Genomic DNA, 18933 nt, shown 5'->3' with positions numbered 1-18933 from the left:
TTGTTTTTTTCACTCTGAGCTTCACTGGACTTGTGTTATATTCTGTATGAAGCTCTTTTTGTTGTCAACTTGCTTTTCTCTTTCAATTTTTATGGTCCTTTCTCTTCTGGTTTCTTTTTGCGCTTATCAGGCATAGCAATACTCTGTAGGGAAATATTTGGTCTGCATAGTTCTTATAGTGTTCAGTAATAAGAAGTGCATGCAGAGTTCTGAAAATTGGTTCTTGTGGGAATGAATATTAGAGTTGGTATTTAAAAAAGAACAGAGAATTGTTACAGAACTGTAAATGGGATTTCTGTAGCCGACCCTAGGTAACTTTTTCGGGTTTTCTTAATTTTATGGGATTATAAAATTGATGGTAAATTACATTTTACCTCACTAGACTATCATCTCATTTGCACTTACACCTCCATACTACGACTCATTGCAACTCGAACGTATGAAGTACCAAAATGTTTCTAGTCACCCATATGTTCAGATTTAGCCGTTAGTTTTGGATCGAAAATGTTACACACGACTCTCACGTGCATCAAAGCTATTTATGTTGCCAAATTAACTCCATCTTAAAAGTGTCAATTATGGAATTACCTTGCCATCTAGTGTTTCAAAAAGAAAATTAGGAAATAAGGGCTGCCAGTCTACCACCACCCAAATGGTGGTGGCTGAACGGCCGCCCTTTGTCACATCAGATGGGCATCTTCCCCATCTAACAAAGAGGATGGCCACACGATCATCTCTTATTTATCATTCTTTGCATTAGTTTTCGTTTTTTGTTTCCTAAAACGGTGCATTTTTACCCTATGGGTAAACTAGTTACTTCAAAATAACTCTGAGACACATGATAGTCAATTTTAGCGTTTTCTATCCAAAATGATAATTAAATTTGATTTGGGGGCAACTCAAAATATTTTGATGGTAGGGAATTGTAGTAGGCAAGTGTAAGTGCAAATCAGGTTATAGTTTGAAAGTGTTCCTAAAATTTATTATTATTTTACCAGTTTCACAAATCTTTTGCATAAAAAAAGATAGGGGTGTCAAAAATTACCGAGGAACCGGAACCGGATCCGGAAAACCGGGAAACCGGAAAACCGGAAACCGGGAAACCGGGGTCCCGGTTCCGGTTCCGGTTTGAAAAATCTAAAAACCGGGTACCCCGGTTCCGGTACCGGTTTTTGGTACCCGGTTTTTACCGGGAATACCGGAACCGGGTTTCCATTTTATTTAATAATATTTATATATTATATATATTAATATTTTTTACACTTAGGTTTAGGTTTAGGGTATTTTAAAAAATTAAATTTTTATTTCTAAGGCCCAAATAGGCAAAAACATTGATTTTTTAGGATTTTTGGACTTTTTAAGGTTTATTTTTTAATTATTTGAAACAATCACAACAAAGCCCCTTTAATTTAGACAAATAAACTAATAGATTTTTTAAAAAATGGGCCAACCTATGAAAAAAAAATTGGCTTATTTTAGGCCCAATACCTAAAATAAGCCCAAAAATCAATTTTTTAAAAAAACCGGTTACCGGACCGGGTAATACCGGTTCCGGTTCCGGTTTCTCAAAATTGAGAACCGGGGTACCCCGGTTCCGGTTCCGGTTTTGGCCAAAAACCGAGAAACCGGACCGGATTGATACCCCTAAAAAAAGAGATGAAATTTTGAACTATTTTGGTCATAATTTGAGATTAAAATCTTTTAGGCCCTTATCTTTTTCTAAAAGAGGAAAAAGAAAAAAAAAGTGGAAAGTCTACTTAATCCTCTCAAACTACTACACCAATGACAGTCTACCTCCCAAACTATTAATTGCGACAATTTACCCCACAAACTACTAAAACAATGACAATGTATCCCAAATTTTAACAAAATGATAAAATTACCCTTACTAAAATAAAAACAAAATACTAATTTTTTTTTTTTCAAATTTTTTAAAGGTATTTTTTGTCTTATTGAAAATTTTATAGAGGTAATTTCGTCATTTTGCTAGCATTGAGGGGGTACATTGTCATTGTTTTGATAGTTTGAGGGATAAATTGTCATAATTGATAGTTTGTGGGGTAAATTGTCATTGAAGCGATAGTTTGAGGGAGTTAAGTGGACTTTATTAAAAAAAAAAAAGAAAAAAAGATAAAAAAAAGAACAAATGAAAAATAAAATCCTGGTAATGTGGGAATTCAAACTTTCTAAGCATTAGGTAGAGTTTCGTTGAAGATGTTAACGGCAGCACATTCTTAACATGTGACTTGTTTGGCGTTTACGCCTTGTTTGGGTGCAGCGACAGTTACCAACCAGGATTACGTCACATTGATGCAATCAATTGATCTTAATAACACCAAATGCTTCCTTCCAAAAAATAACACCAAATGCCCCTACCACCAGCTACTTTTCTCTAGAGTGCCTTGTGATTTTTATTTTTATTTTTCTAAAAAAAAAAAGTTTATGAGTCCTCCTACTAGGGATGGATATCAATTTGCTTGGTGTCGGGCATGTCGATTTATAAAAGTCGGTTAAATCGATTAATTAACCGACTTCATATCGATAAATAATAGTTTCGTCTTTTTCAATTAATTGGTTAGTTGATTAATAGGTGGTCGGTTAAATCGGTTAATTGTCGGTTACAAATTTTTATGTCAAGATTTATCAACTTCCTTGTAACTGTAAAGAATATGTTTTATAAATAAATAAATAAAGTAAATTTATGGAACACTAGCCAAAATGACAACCACAAATTAGCTGAACAAACACCATAAGGAGAATTACAAGATAAAATTCAAAATTCACTTGCAAATTCGATTAAGTCGGTTAATTGTGGGTTAACTGACAAAAAAAATTTTCTACTCCTTACCGAACCGAATTGATGTTGAAATAGTATTTTTATTCCGTCTACCGAAAACTTAAGGAGTCTTTTCTTTTGAATTTAAAACAAAAACAAACAAAAAAGACCTGACCCTCTCAATGGGGGTAGCTGGCCGTGGGGTGAAGTGGGTCCTCCAGCACACTAGTTCGTTGGGAGGAATCCGATGGACCCCAACGTTCCAAACCAAACTTGCCTTTAACAGATGCAATGCTTTCATGAGTTTTAGCATGTGGTGCTGCTTGAGTGGTTATTCATCTTGGGATCCACACCAATTATTTTTCAAATTATTAACAATTTAAAATTTTTATAAAAATTTATTTAGATAAGTATGTTTCATACGAAATTTTTTTATGTTCAAATTATTAGCAATTTAGACAGATAATTGAAAAATGCCGCTAACGACGTCAAACATTGGTTAGGTGTATGGTTTGGATCCCACCCTTCCTATATTCCTCCAAATCAAATCATCAACTTCTATTTAGCACTAACCAATTTTATGATTTTGTTTCCTTGATGTTCTTTTTGATTGTTAGATCCCTTTTTAGTATTTAAGACTTCTTTGAAAACATTGAGGGATTAGAGAAAATGCATGATCAAATCTCACATGCCTGTGTTTAAATCAAGAGAAATGCTTCAATCTAATAAAAACTTCACATTTTGCTCATAAAAGCCTACATGACAACATGCCAGATCTTTTTTTTTTTTTATTTGTGAAAGGAAAAAGACTAAATAAACAAAAACCAGGCAAAATATTAAGTTTTTATTAAACTTTAATTTAAAATTTTTTCAATAACAATCCTAATTTCCAACCAAATCATTCCGTTACATTTTTCGCCAATTTCTTAACAAAAGTATTGAAAAACATCAACTCCTTAAAATGACTTAAATTAGCTACAAACTAATTTTAAAGATCGAGTGGTAATCATACCAACTCCGCCTTTTTCAGGAGGTTTTAGAGTTAATGAATCACTCCAAAAGTCCAGTATCAACTCATTACTCTTTAACCGTACATTTTTTTATGGTACAACTATTTTATAATATCAACATATCACTCTTAATAAAACTTTAGTTCTTATTAAGAAGAGTATTAATACTAAAAATTACATTTGTATCCCACAGATATGTCATGTTACGTAATAATCTCAACCAACTTTTTTGAACCTGTTATTATCAAATATCTCACAAGTAATTCTCCATGACTTTCAGTTTCATATCAAGGGTGCATTTGGAACATACATGCTACTGATTTTTTAAATTCTAATAGACCCACCACCACTATTGTCAAGTTTGGTGAGATGGAGATTTGCTCTCTAGTTGCATGATCTCAATAATGACTTTTGCTTTATTTTTTTATGCCATGCTAAAAGCACTTTTGAGAGTGACTTTTCTGATAGCTTAAAAAAACAGATTTTTTTTCTTCCTCCTTGTTAGTTGAGTCTATAGTTGTCATCACCATTAATCAATCAAAAGCTTCTTTATTATTATTATTATTATTATTATTATTTTATCTGGCCGAGAAAGAATGATAGCCTTTCTTTTACACGTATGTGATGTCTCCTCCCAACAAACTCCGCTGACCAAACGAGGACACATTTCGTCAAACAGGCACTGTTTTTTTCCCAACTGCATTGAATTGAACCCATTAATTAACTTGTATACTACATTGAGTAGGCTTCAAGCATGTAAAAAAAAAAAGGTGTGTTTAATTCCTTGGCATAATCATGTGCATGATTATGATGTTTTTAGAACCCATTGCCAATCAATTTGGACACGTCTCTCATGAACTCTTGGACTTTACTACCACAACAGCAACGTTGAAAGCTACAGCTGAGAGTACGTAACAACTCATAAATATTGGTACAAGGAAAAAATTATGGTGACTTTTATGCCCTTTCTCCATAGATAGTTTACTATAGTTTGTTTATATCAAAAGCATGAGTAATATGTTTTCCCATATTTATATATAATTAATTTGGGCAAGGAAAAACAACGAACCTACTGTTTGGTCACTATAAATTGCTGGCCAAAAAAATATTTTCCAATCTTATCTGTAATCAAACCACAATTCAAAAGATGATTCTCGAAGAAGAATAAGACAATTGAAAACATTGCTAGCAAAGCTGGTCGTAGCAATTCATAATGAATGATGCGAGTATCAACAAAGAAAACTCATTTCAACTTAGGTCTTAAGTCCTAGTCAGCTTACAAGGGAATTGGAGAGACTAAGTAGAGACAGAGAACAAGAAAGTTGCTAGGTATAGGCTAAGCCCCCGTTTGAATTTTTGTCTATAAGGGGGTAATTTATAGTGTTTAGGCCCTATGATCCCTACCCAACTAAAATTTTGGCTCGACCGCTCATTTCTTATAACTACATACTACAAAATACGAAGTAATTTAGTGTTTACAAGATATGAGGAAGTTGTCTAGAGGGAAAGAAGACACCATCTGAAGCGGTGAGTCAGAAAACTACAAAGATTTGATATTTTTTTAGTTCCAAATTGGGATATGGAATTTTAATCATGTGAAAAGCCCTTGTATGCTTATACGGACTGGTTTCTCAAAACATGAAAATGGACCAACTTCAATTAACAACCATATCTTAAGTGAATATTATATATATATAAAAGAAAAAAGAAAAAAGGTAAGAAAAGAGGACCTACCTTCTCAAGCATTAGGTATAAAGTATGATTTAAGTCATCCCTTTGGAATGAGTTGCCATCAAAATTATTCATGTCAGTGATGAGATTAAGTGGACCAAACTTTACTGACTCCAACCCCTTTGCACCATTATATATATGCAATCCCATTCCTCAACTACCACCCCACAACCCTCCTCCTCTGCTCAATTCCTCAAAAAATGGCCTCCAATGCTTGGATTGTCTGTGCACTAATGTTACTCTTGGGCATGATTGTTCCTAGCTTGGCCACCGTTCACACCGTCGGAGACTCCGGTGGTTGGGCACTTGGTGTTGATTATAGCACCTGGACTAGCGGCAAGACCTTCGCTGTCGGTGATAGCCTCGGTAAGTTTTCAACCCCCATAATTTATATTTGGAGCCTATTTAGGATTACATTTGAAAAATATAGCTTTTAAGTCAAAAAAAAGTTTTTGGGTAAAAGCTTTATTTTTAAAGTTTTATCAAAAGTGTTTTTTTTTTTTTTTTTTTTAATCGTTTTTAGGCTTTTTAGACTTTTAAAAGCATTTTTTTTTTTTTACCAAACGAATGCTTTTTCTTCAAATTGACTTTTTGAATGTGAACATCAGCACTTTTAGACCCATTAAACACAATTTCAAACTGGCCCTTACACTATATTTGGGTTTACGATTTCAAAACGTGCGATTTTTACATTTGGTTAAATTATGCGTTTTTAAAAACACATTTCTTACCTGCTATTTGAATACTCATATTTATTTACATTTTTAAAACTCAATTTTTTAAAAATGCATATCCAAACTATATATTTTTTGCAATTTAGTTTAAAATTGCACTTTTGATATGTGAAATCATAATGGTAAATACAATTCTAAGATACAAAAATGGATTTCCAAAATTTATCAGTAATATTGATTAAAAGTTTGCATATTTCCCCTTTCTCTTTATATATTAGTGTTCAAATATTCAAGTGGGCACTCCGTGGATGAAGTGAGCGGAAGCGACTACAGCAGTTGTAGTTTGGGCAATTCCATCAGTACGGACAGCAGCGGCTCCACCACCATCCCTCTGAAAACCGCTGGATCACACTACTTCATTTGCAGCATCGTCGGCCACTGCGGGAGTGGCATGAAGCTTACTGTGACGGTGGCTAAAGCATCAACTGCTGCCGCCCCCGCAGCTCCGTCCGGCACACCCTCATCGGGTGGTAATACAGCAATCACACCCCCGGCAGGTACCACCACACCCACCACAACCACCACCACCTCAACCCATTCATCTTCGGGGGCTAGTCTCTCTCCGATTATGGCGGTAGTGTCCGTTGCTACTTTTTTGGCCTTTTGGGTGTAGGGAATGTAGCCAGGTTGGAGGCAGTGCTCTTTGCTTCTTTTGTTTCCGTTTGTATTGAGATTTTTATTGTTATCTGAATAGTTTTATTTACAATTCAGAAGAGAATGATATTTGACCAGATCTATATATGCGATTCATAGTGCACAAACAATTGATGATGAAAATCAAAGGGAAAATTAGTTAGTAAATGATATGAGGGGGCTTAAGGTGGTATAGGCATGCACGACAAATTTGTTACGTTGCAAAATCAATAAAGAAGAAATGACTTGAATAAGGAAAAAAAAAAAAAAATTATGAAAAAAGAGTTTTCTATTGAATGTAAAAATAACAAGGGTAAAGTCCACTTAACCCCCTCAAACTACCACCCTAATAACAGTCTACCCTCCAAACTATTAATTGTGACAATTTACCCTCCAAACTACCCAAACAATGACAATGTACCCCACAATTTTTTAAAAATGACGAAATTACCCTTACTAAAATAAAAACAAAAATACTAAAATTAAATTTTTTTTTTTTTTTTTTTCAAAATTTTAATAGTATTTTTGTCTTATTGAAAATTCTATAGGGGTAATTTTGTCATTTTGCTAGCATTGAGGAGTACATTGTCATTGTTTTGATAGTTTGGGGGAGAGGTACATTGTCGTAATTGATAATTTGGGAAGTAGATTATCACTGGAGTAATAATTTGAAGGAGTTAAGTGAATTTTACCCAAGTTTTTAATAGTAACTTTCTTCCAAAATCTTAATGAATCTCATTAGTTCAGCGTCAAATCCAACCATATGACATGTGTCATTCATGACAAAAAGTACATAAAAATTACAAAGAAAAAAAATATATAGAAAAGAGGGTAGCTCATGCCGAGACAATATATGGCCTTAAGAATAGTTCAGCCACCTCCAATTTGGCCAAAAAGGGGATAACTTGGTTGGGGAGCAACCCCCTCTTCGAGCTTTTTTTTTTTTTTTTTTTTAAGTTTATATATATATATTATGGTGACACGTATCATAACGTATCATATAATTGGATTTGACATAGCACTCATCAAAATTTTAGACGGAAGTTGATAATCGAGACTTGTTTCTTATTTTGTCATACCAAGTGAGCTGTTTGAACATTTTTATATTTTCTTGCAAATCAATGTAACCACCTGAATTGATTTTGAGTTTTTCACCAAAAAAGAAAGATAGAAAGAAAGAAGATATAAGAAGTTTAGGTACCCTGTCCCTTCAAATTGATTACTTCCTAATAGGGACAGAGGAAGGGGGGACTGGCAGGGCCAAGGCACCCCAAAATGACAAAAAAAAAAAAAAAAAAAAAAAATTGAGGTAAAATCAATTTTTTATAGTTTTTTTTTTTTTTTTTTTTTTTTTTGCTAATGGACCCTTGTCCATTAAATTTTTTCAGCCATGGCCCCTACTCATTCTCAAGGCCGACTCCGCCCCTGCTTCCTGGTAAAATGGATTAGAATAACATCAATTGAGAGACCTTTATGATAACAATAACATAACAATTAACAACAATGCTCAAATTACCTAATAGACATTCACAATCCCATATAATTTAGTAATTTACCTTATAAAATGTTGCAATTACCATATATAAATTAAGTGCTCTAAATTTAAACTCCACAAAGGTAGGCTTGCTGGCTTTAAATCCTTTCCTGGTCACTTCAATCTGCTACTTCTCCTACCCCGTCCTTGTTTCTGCACTACCCACCAATGAATTTAGATCAAATCAACGGTAGGTAATCCTTTGGGGCCCTCGATCGGCTGAAAAGAAGAAGAAATATCAGCCAAACTGGACTGGCTTCTTATCCAGTAGAAATACGCCATTTGGATTGGGCTCAAACTATTCTCTCGACGTACTTTCGTGGGGCTGATATCCTTTCACCTAATCTAGATCTTTGATATATTCATTTCTTAGGGCTCAAGTAGAAACTAATAAAGAGTAAATCTCTATTTATTTTTTATCTTTATTTTTTAGTCTAATAAAGAATATATTTTCCAAGTCCAATAAGGAGAGTAAATCTCCCGGTCTTAGGTTGATTATAATTCTATACATATCAGAATCCAATATAAAAAGGTATTAGTATGAAATAAAATAGAATCCTAGTCCTGGTCAAATTAGGTCTTCTATTACTCTATGTAACTATTCTTCTATTTAAAGGAAAAATTATCAATGAACAAGTATGCATTGATTATTATTTGAAAACAAGTAAACAAGGCTCCCTTGAAGCCATTAGAGATCACAGCTCTCTCGAAATAGCCGATTTATCATTTTCTATGTTTTGTTATTAGTAAGTTCGCATCAAGTGGTATCAGATTTAAGGTTTGGTTCTCTCTAACAAAACCATTCTCTTGAAGATTTCTAGTAACTACAGCATCCAACATGTTTTATTATTAGTTGGTTCGCATCAAGTGGTATTAAAGCTAGGTGGAGGTTTGGTTCCCCTCTAACAAAACCATTCTCTTGAAGCTTTCAAGTAACTGCGGCGTCCAACAACATGTTTTGTTATTAGTTGGTTCACATCAAGTGGTATCAGAGGTAGGGTGGAGGTTTGGTTCCCCTTTAACAAAACCATTATCTTGAAGCTTTCAAGTAACTGTAGCATCCAACAACATGTTTTGTTATTAGTTGGTTCGCATCAAGTGGTATAAGAGGTAGGGTGGAGGTTTGGTTCCCCTTTAACAAAACCATTCTCTTGAAGCTTTCAAGTAACTGTAGCGTCCAACAACAACTTGGGATCCAGCCACAATTCTCTTCAAGTCCAATAAGTAGAGTAAATCTCCCCGTCCTAGCAGTTTGATTATGATTCTATACAAATCAGAATCCAATATGGAAAGGTATTAGTATGAAATAAATTAGAATCCTAGTCCTAGTCAAATTAGGTCTTCTATTGGTCTATGTAACTATTCTTCTATTTAAAGGAGAAGCTATCAATAAACAAGTATGAGTTGATTATTATTTGAAAATACAGTTTGTTGCGTTTTAGAAGTCAAGGCTCCCTCAAAGTAGCCATTGGAGATCACGGCTCTCTCGAAGTAGCTGATTTTTCGTTTTGTTATTAGTTGGTTCACATCAGACTTCGATCTAATTATAATTTTAAATGCCACCTCATTTTTTAAGTACTACAAGAGTGATTCTTAGAATTATTCTTGAAAAAGAGCTTGCCTAGCTTTAGATGTTGGAATTCTACTACTTTTTCCTAGCACCAAATACGATTCTCAAGAGACTGAGCCTATAAAAAAATATATATATATAATTTTTTTTTTAATTAGTATTTTAACTCTCTTCTATATTAAGTGAGCTCAATACTAATTTAATTAAAATGAAGGGTGATCTCTCGATTTTTATACTCTAGCTAAGATGTCTCCAAGGGGTAACTCAATTAGTTGTGGACCACACCTAACGAAGTGGAGGTCACTAGTTTGAATCTCCCCTCCCCATTTCCCTTGTGTGGACATGTCAAAAAAAAAAAATATATATATATACTCTAGCTAAGATTCTATCTCGGGCACAGCATGAAACGTGGAGCAGCAACATACAAAAAACGAGGATATTGCACCAGGTAAAGGGAACGCTTAGCCTCCCAAAAACTATGTTCTCTCACTTTATTTTACTCCAAACAAGTATGATAACTTAAGAGTGCCGAGATAACTTAAGAATATTTTCATCTAATTTGAATTTAGTCTTTGGACTTTCAATTTTAATGATATATTCTTTAGGTTTTATCCCGTTTAAGTTTTAAGGTAACCTGGCCAAGGGAATGATGAACATACATTTTGATAAATGACAGGGTTGTTGCATTCATAGACTCCCATTGCTTTAGAAAATTGACATAATTCTAATTCTAATTATCTTTGGGGTTAGGACAACTCCAAATCAAATTGACATAATTATTATTTTTTTTTTTTTCTTCGAAAAACTTGGCACTTGTTGATGTGTCATTGCACTAGGGTGGTGATATAGATGCTGACATGTCAAATAAGACACACACAGTAGATGACAAACGGTTAACTTTGACGATAAAATGATAAAGTGACGTATTTTAAATTTAGATAAAACTTAAGGCCGTATTCTTAAAATTAGAAACATAAGAACTAAATCCAATTCAAATAAAAACCTATGTGCTTAGTATGATTTTCCTCTTAATTAAAAATAATGGTAAATGACGAAAACGGGGTTTGAACTCAAGAACTTTACTTTTTACCTTAATATATATATTAAATCGTTACTTATACAAAAAAATTTAAACTAATAAAAATGGATGAATTTAATGGGTTCATTATATTTTTGTTAAAACCTTGTCCTAGTGATTGACTTCTTTTAGTGGTGGATCGAGTTGGATGCCCAAATCGTTGTATACATTGACTAACACCACACATATTACTTATTATTTTTATTTATTTATTTATTTTTCCCATTTTCTAGCCAAATAACAAGCAAACCCCTGGAAAGCTCAAGGGGGATCATGCGGGACAAACTGGATAGTGGTAATTTCCTGGCATCTTCCACGACGGAGGCTATCACTATCTTCCACTCCAATCATGCATTGCCGAATGGAAGGGACCATGCCACGTGGAAAGGATAATTTGATGTCCAACATATTAAAATATTAATTAAATAATTAAATTAATTATTTATTATAAATTCAAGTTTTTGAGACAACTGACACTTACTATTAAATAAAAGTTTGAGTTCATATATGAGAATGAGTATTAAAGTATTAATTATTCTTTTCTACAAGTTTAAGCTTATCAGATAATTGTTATTTGACATAACAAAATCTACTTATTTATGTGCATTTCTTTAATATTAATAACTGTTAGTTTTTAGCAGAAAAAACCAGACCTGTGGGGAGGAGGGAGCTCTCCCCCCTACTCCCCTCTTCTTTCCTCCCCTCCCCTTCTTGTTTTTTTCCTTTTCTTTTTTAGTTTATTTTTTTGGTTTTTTTTATAAGTCCAGTTGCTCCGGCCATCTATTTACTTATGATGCGTTGCCTCTGTCCGCCCTCCACCGTGCTGCATCGCTCTTCGTCTTCTTCGAATCAGTTGGGCTTTTCGCCTCCCTCGCCTATGTTGTTGTAACTGTTTGCTCTTTTCTTTGTTGCGTTTTTGTTTTTTTTGTTTGTTTGTTTGTTTTTTTTTTTTTTTTTTTTAATAAGCATTTGACTTATCCTTAGATTTTTGCTTTCATGAGCAATCTTTGGGGTGAAGATTTTTGTCCTGGCATTTGGGTCGAGGAGGATTAGTTTTGGTGTAAAGGTTTTACCCTTGTGGCCGAGAAAATAAATGTTGAAAATATGGGCTACCTATGTATTAGATTGAGTCTGTCTAAAGCAGATTTGTTCTATAACTGAAGTTTAGACATGGGTTAGCAAATGTTGAAGTTATAGATATGACTTAGTTGTAAGATTTTTATGTCTGTCTCTATGACGTTGTAACCTCATAGCATTTGCTATGATTTATCAGAACTTTATCCTCTTGATCTTTTTTCAATAAATGAATATGAAAGAGTCCCTTCAAACAAAATCAATTTATTCGTTTTTTCTAAGGTAGATTCGTCATTGGGAGAACATGATAATTTTTTGATAGTTTGGGTAGAGACATTGTCTCAATTAAAAGTTTGAGAGAGACATTATTAAGGGCGAGTTTGGCAACCGGATTGTCTCAGACACTGTTTACCATTTGACCGGTTGACCATTAACTTTGAATTTTCAACCTCAAAATTTCACATGCTTTTGACCATATTGCCCCCCTGCGCTCTATCCTTCACTTATTGAATTTTTTTCCCTTGAAAATCCCCAAAGTAGTGAAAGCACAGAACCAGGCCAGGCGTCCGCCCACCCCCGTGCGCAAGCATCCTTCACTTTTTTGTTTTTTTTTCCCTGAAAATCTCCTTGCCCACGAACCAGGCGCCCCCCCCCCCCCCCCCCCCCGCCCCCCTCGCGAGCATCCTTCACTTTTTTTTTCTTGAAAATCCCCTTGCCCATCGAATCATTCACTTTTTTATTTTTTTTCCTTGAAAATTTCCTTGCCCACCAAACCGGGTGTAAGCGACGCCGGTGTCCGTTGGCCGGAGTGACAGAGTGGGTGAGCGAGGGAGGGAGAGGGAAAGGTTTTCTCACAGAGAGGGTGAGCGACGGAGGGAAATCGTGTAGGAGAAGAGTTTGTAGGCTGGAAAAGAAAATAAAAGGGTAAAAATGTAATTTTACAAACTGGATTTGGGGTCACGTGTTGGAAGGCACCAAACCCGATAGTGAACAATATCTAGGCAAGTAACAACCCGGTTGCCAAACGCCACCTAATTGAGAGGTAATTTGAGAAAAATATGCGACTTTTTTCATCATTCCAATGTCTCACAAAAGAATACTTAAATAGACACCCACATCTCTCTTTTTTTCTCTTACCCGCTTTGAATAAAAATTAAAAAAATAAAATAAATAGATTACCCACATCAATAGTGCCCAATGAAACAAATGGTTGAAGTAAAAGAGAAAAAAGAAAGTAGATTGAAAATAAAAGAGAAATACAAGAAACCCGTGAGTAAGAGGGTGGTTAAATGCATCATTGAAAAGAGCGTGCTACCGTTCCCGTTTGTATCCTACTCCAAAATCTACCTCAATTTTAACACTTGTCTCATTCTCACCAGGTCAGGGACCATCCGCGAACCTTCAACCCTTTGCCACTATTCTACACTTTGGCCGCTGACACAGCCTGCAAATGCCACGCATCCCAAAATACTAGTCATTCTGAGGAACACCGCAGCTTGTAGCCTGCTTCCCCTCTGCACACATGTACTACACCATGCCTTGCCCAGGCCTAACACGATCAAATGTTCCATTTAACTTTATCAGGCACCTCCACCTCTTGATCACCTCAAACTATAGGCCACACTCCCTTAATTTTTCCTCTCATTTATAATGCACTTGGTTAACATAACTTGTTGTAAGTAACATATTATTTTTTAATATTTTCTTAAACCACCAAAAAGGAAGAGAAATACGATTATAAAAAAATAAAATATGCTTTAAATTACGAAAAAACAAGCTGATGAACATGAATTTTGTCTAGTATTGATTAAATATATTACAATAATATAAAAAATTTGGACAAACGGTTGAAAGTGACTTTTGCCTATGATTAGTTATATATATATATATATATATATATATATATATAGGAAAATTATAGTTTACCTGTTTTTCAATTCGAACACTAAAGTTTTAATTTTTACAATTTACCCCCACAAAGTTTTAAATTTTTTCAATTCAACCAATATTATCTCAAAATTTTCATATTGCCCATGTTTTTTATTTTTATGAAAAAAAAAACAAAAACAAATTTTGGAGTATAAAAATGGCCAGATGGCCAAAGGGGTGGTAACTACGACCACCTTGAATTTTTTTTAAAATTTTTTAAAATAAAAATTATGAGCAATATGAAAAGCTTTGAATACAATTGGTCAAATTGCAAAAATTTGAAACTTTGGAGAGATGAATTATAAAAATTGAAACCTTAGTGTTCGAATTGAAAAACGCTATCAACTTTAGACGGAGTAAACTGTAATTTTTCATATATATATATATATAATTTTGTTATAACTTTAAAATAATAGTTAAATAATTAAATTTATCTCTTTTTATTAGTGATTTAAGTATCAGAAACCTACGTTTACTAACAAGTCTCGATTAGGTTAGGTTTTACTAACAAGTCTCGGTGCAAAGGAAAACTTTCGACAAAAAAAGGCAATATAACACTCATCAACCCAAAAAATATAAAATAAAACACATGCACCCCGCTTTAAAGCGCTAGCCAACCGACCCAACTCGATGAGAAAAGCTTAAGTATAAATACAAAAGAATAAAAAAGAAAAAAAGAAATACTTTTCAACTTTTCTTTGGCTAAAAAAAGAAAGACTAAAGCTAAGCTATTCTCCTCCCATTCTCTCTCTCTCTCTCTCTCTCTCTCTGCGTGGGGGCTGTCGATAAGCACATGGGGTGCGTAAGATGGAGGTCCGAGAACAGCTGTGAAACACGTGACACGTGTAAAGAAATGTCCACCTTTTTCCACCAACAACGAGAAAAAATAAAAAACCAACCAAACCCACCATTTACTTAATTTCAGAAAAAAATAAAAAGCACCGACCGATGCCTTCCAGCTGTCCTTATTCAGCTTTTCAAAAAGACAAAAACAACCCCATCACCACCACCTCAGGTCCTCAACCTAGTCTCCACTCTCTCTCATGGAGTCTTACTACACACCCACTCTAATCACCATCAAAGAAAATGTCTTCAACTGAACCAAAAATCCAAAGCAGGAATCAAAAATATGAAGCAAAAACTATAAACCAGGAGGAGAAAATAATCGATAATAAGCATACACAATAATAATAATAAACTCAATCCAATCAAGATCACAGACCCAAATAGTATTCATCATCCAACGCTATCACCGCCAGCAAACCCAAATAAATAAATTTAAAAAAGAAAGAAAGAAAAAAAAACAAACGAACTCCTTAAAAATAAAAACAAAAACTAGTACTAGAATCAAACCCTAGTAAATCTAGGACAATGGAGGCGAAAGACAGAAACATAACTCCGATGGCATCTACAGCAACAAAGCCGCGGCCAAGATCGCTGAGGCTACGGATCCGGTGGCGGCGACTCTGTTCAAGGCTGCGTCAGAGCTAGGATTGCCGTTTGGAGACTCGCTCGGCGGCCCACCGATCGAGGGGGTCGACGGACCCGGAGCAGACGGAGGCGAGCTGTTCGGGGCACCGGACGGAGAAGATGTGGGAGGAGCCGGAGGCGAGCTGTTCGGGGCACCGGACGGAGGCGCGGAGATAGTCGGCGCGGGAGTCGAAGGTGGTGGCGAAACGGTGGGGGAAGGAGTCGGGGACGAGGTGTGAGTCGGAGGAGGAGCAGCCGTCGGGGGAGTAGAAGCTGGCGGAGACTTGGTGGGTGAAGCGGTAGGAGCAGCTCTCGGACCCTGAGCTAAAGCCGAGCTAGCCACCAGAGCGACTAGCATCAAACCCACAAAACTGGAGTAAGCCATTGTTGTTGTCGTCGTCGTCGCCTACTCTGAGAAAGAAATGGAAGGGAGTTGGAAGATGGAGAAACAAAAAGGAGGTGAGAGAGACAGAGAGGGTGATGAAGGGTTTATAAGAGAGAGAAGTGAAAAGGTTCTTGGGAAACTCAGTTGACGGTACTAGAAGGTGTGGCTCACATGCCCCTCCCTTCACTTTTACCTTGTCAATGAGCCTCAAAAATCAGATTTTTTTTTTAGCTGAGTTTAACCAACTCCGATAACTGGGTAGCCGATTTTCTGCATCGCTAACCGGATCTTTAAAAAATTTGGCATATTTTGAGCTTAATTTAAACGTTTTTGACATTTTTTTTAATATAATTAAGATTTTTTTCCCAATAAACTAAGCTAAAACTTAAACCATAGACTAAAACGACCTCCTTATATGTTTTTTAATAAATATATATATATATATAAGTTATAAACTATTTTTGCATTTTCATAAACGTAACCAACCCCCACTAGGGCCAGTTACCGGTTATTTCTGGCCGGTTATAATCGGCCGGCTTTACACTCCTACCTAATAATACTAGGGGTAGTAATATACTGCACGCCGGGCATAAGTTTTTTTATTATTATTATTTTAAAAAAATAAATAAAAATTATGCCCGGCGTGCATCACTGTTGATGCACGCCGAGCGTGCAGTATATCACTACCCTAATACTAGATATGGTTATTTTGACAACTCACTTTTTTAAAACATTCCAATAATCTCACTATTTTAACAATCCACTATTTCACTATTCCATTTAAATATTTTTTTTCAAAGATTTATTTATTTACTATTAAAGGAAGAGAGAAACGAAAAGCAAAAAGAAAGAGAGAGAAATGAGTTGTTTAATCAATATGTGAGTGAATAGTAATTTTTAAATTTGGTGAATACTGTCACTACTTTTTTTTGTTAAAGTAGTGAGGCTAAAAAGTGGACATTTAGGTCATTTTAGTTAAATTATCTCACCAAAATAATAATAAAAAAAAATGGTTTTGATAAGGCTGCAAGGAGTACTCTTTTGGGACACATGACTAAATGTGGGTAATTAGCCTTTAAATATATTTTTGTTAAGTAATGTTAAAACTTATATTTTTATTTCATAACCATTCCAAAATGCTTATATAACAGTCCTAAAAAACTTTTGAATCAATCATTGTTAAATAATAATAATAATAATAATAATAAATAAATAAATTAAGGTTTGCTTGAGACTACCATGCCAGTATTATAAGATAATTGTTGTATTAAATTATAATTTATATCATTTATCAATTTTATTAGGTGTTTAAAATTGGATCGAAGGTGAAAAAATTGGAGGCTTTTGAATGGGGGAAACCAATTATAATTATAAAGATACATGAATTTAATATTTAAAATAAAAATAAATAGCATTTTATCGTGTACTTACATAATTTTTCTTTTTTCTTTTTACCAAGGATACTTACTAATCAGACCAATTATATGTGGACTTAAGTGGTTTAATAATTTTATTTTTTGTTAGGGTTTCATCTCTAGCAGAGAGCGCCAGAACCCCCCTCCGGCCCTCCTCCCCTCTCCCTCTTCTGCCTCCCCCCTCCCCTCCCATCTCATCGCCCTCTTTCTCTTAGCGAGATAGCTCATTTACCTAATGCCCATAACTCTTTGGGCAATTTTTCATTTTCCTTCCTCTCCGCCTCTTTCCCCTCCTTTGGTCCAGTTTTTTTGCTCTAGGCCTTTGGATCGACCATTCTTTGCCCGATCTACTGTCCTTGCCGAACCCACGTCGTCGCTCGCCCTTCCGCTTGTCCTCTTCGTCTTCGTCCAGGTTCTTCGCGTTTCGGCCATTTTCCCCCAACAACCTTCCTCCCTGACGTGGTTTATGTTTTGGGTTTCTTGTTTCTTTGTTTTATTTTCTTGTATTCTCTCATTTTCTAGTTTGTAGCTAGAGTTTGTGTTTGTTTCTTTCTGTTTTTTGCTTTTGTTGTTTCTGCTTGTTTAGGTACTCTTCGTGGGTGATGCTCATGGGGTTTCACTCAAACTTCTCCCTTCATTTGAGTGCGTTGTCGATCTCCTCTACGCCTGCTCCACCGCCCACCGTCCTTTGTTGGGCCTTTTTCTTGCGCTCCCCAACGAGCTTCCAACGCCCCCTTCCGTTTTCGATTTCCGGCGAGCGCGCAATCGACTATTCTTTTCGGCTACTGTGCTTTTTTCTGTTGGTTCTTTCCTTTTTTTGTTCTTTCTATCTTGTTTTGTTTCCCTGTATTTATTTTGTTTTTGCTTGTAATAATGCTCGGTCCTCTCTCTCGATCTGCTCGCCTGATGCCCTTCAAGGTTGTTGATTTGGTCCAGACCTTTGGGTTGTGGATGTGAATGTTATTCTGGCTTTTGGGTCGACGAAGATGAGTTTTGACTTGGGGTTCTCTGCTCTCAATGCTGAGAAATAAGAGCTACCTATGCATTGGTTTGAGTCTGTTTGGCGTTTTAATTTGAAAATTAGTCATATATTAGCGGATTTTGTTTGAGTCTAGAATGTAATACATCATCTTTGATGCTTGTAACCTCGTAATTTCGGTTATGGTTGTTTCAGAGCTTTGCTTTATGTTGTTTGAGTTTTATACTCGTTTATCAGTGAATGAGATTGAACTGTTTAAAAAAAAAAAAAAAAAAATTATATGTAGCTCACAAATTACTTAAATAAGAACAACACGTTTCTATCAAAAATTGAATGGAACTACAATTAATGAATAAAAATGCTTGTTTATTGATTCATTAAATGAGATTTCTCAATGCAACTCACCATCAAATATTTCCTTTTATTATTATTATTATAGTTAAATTAACATAAGTGGAGTTAGATTAATAAAATTCGTTTTTCCCCAACCAAAAAAAGTTTGAATTTATTACAACTTGCGCACATATTACTTGCTGTCAAGTCAGGTGGTCAACGGGTCATTTGAATCCTGAATACCTTTTTTTTTTTTAATTTTTTTTTTTTTTTTAAAGTAAT

General features: G+C 35.0%; 2 protein-coding genes across 2 annotated transcripts; one reads left to right on the top strand and one right to left on the bottom strand.

Moving 5' to 3' along the window:
* The first annotated feature begins 5666 nt into the window (after positions 1–5666).
* Positions 5667–6990, top strand: LOC132184817 (blue copper protein). Its single transcript, XM_059598590.2, has 2 exons — positions 5667–5883; positions 6470–6990. Exons 1-2 carry the CDS (start codon positions 5718–5720, stop codon positions 6862–6864), a joined length of 561 nt encoding a protein of 186 aa, XP_059454573.1. The 5' UTR covers positions 5667–5717; the 3' UTR covers positions 6865–6990.
* Positions 6991–15231: 8241 nt separating this feature from the next.
* LOC132185137 (uncharacterized) lies at positions 15232–16103 on the bottom strand. The gene has a single exon (XM_059598950.2). It carries the CDS (start codon positions 15922–15924, stop codon positions 15478–15480), a length of 447 nt encoding a protein of 148 aa, XP_059454933.1. The 5' UTR covers positions 15925–16103; the 3' UTR covers positions 15232–15477.
* Positions 16104–18933: the final 2830 nt, after the last annotated feature.

This window comes from Corylus avellana, chromosome 7, assembly GCF_965113065.1.
Source record: "Corylus avellana chromosome 7, dhCorAvel1.hap1.2, whole genome shotgun sequence".
Lineage (NCBI taxonomy): Eukaryota > Viridiplantae > Streptophyta > Magnoliopsida > Fagales > Betulaceae > Corylus > Corylus avellana.
This window is presented reverse-complemented; position numbering and strand designations above follow the sequence as displayed.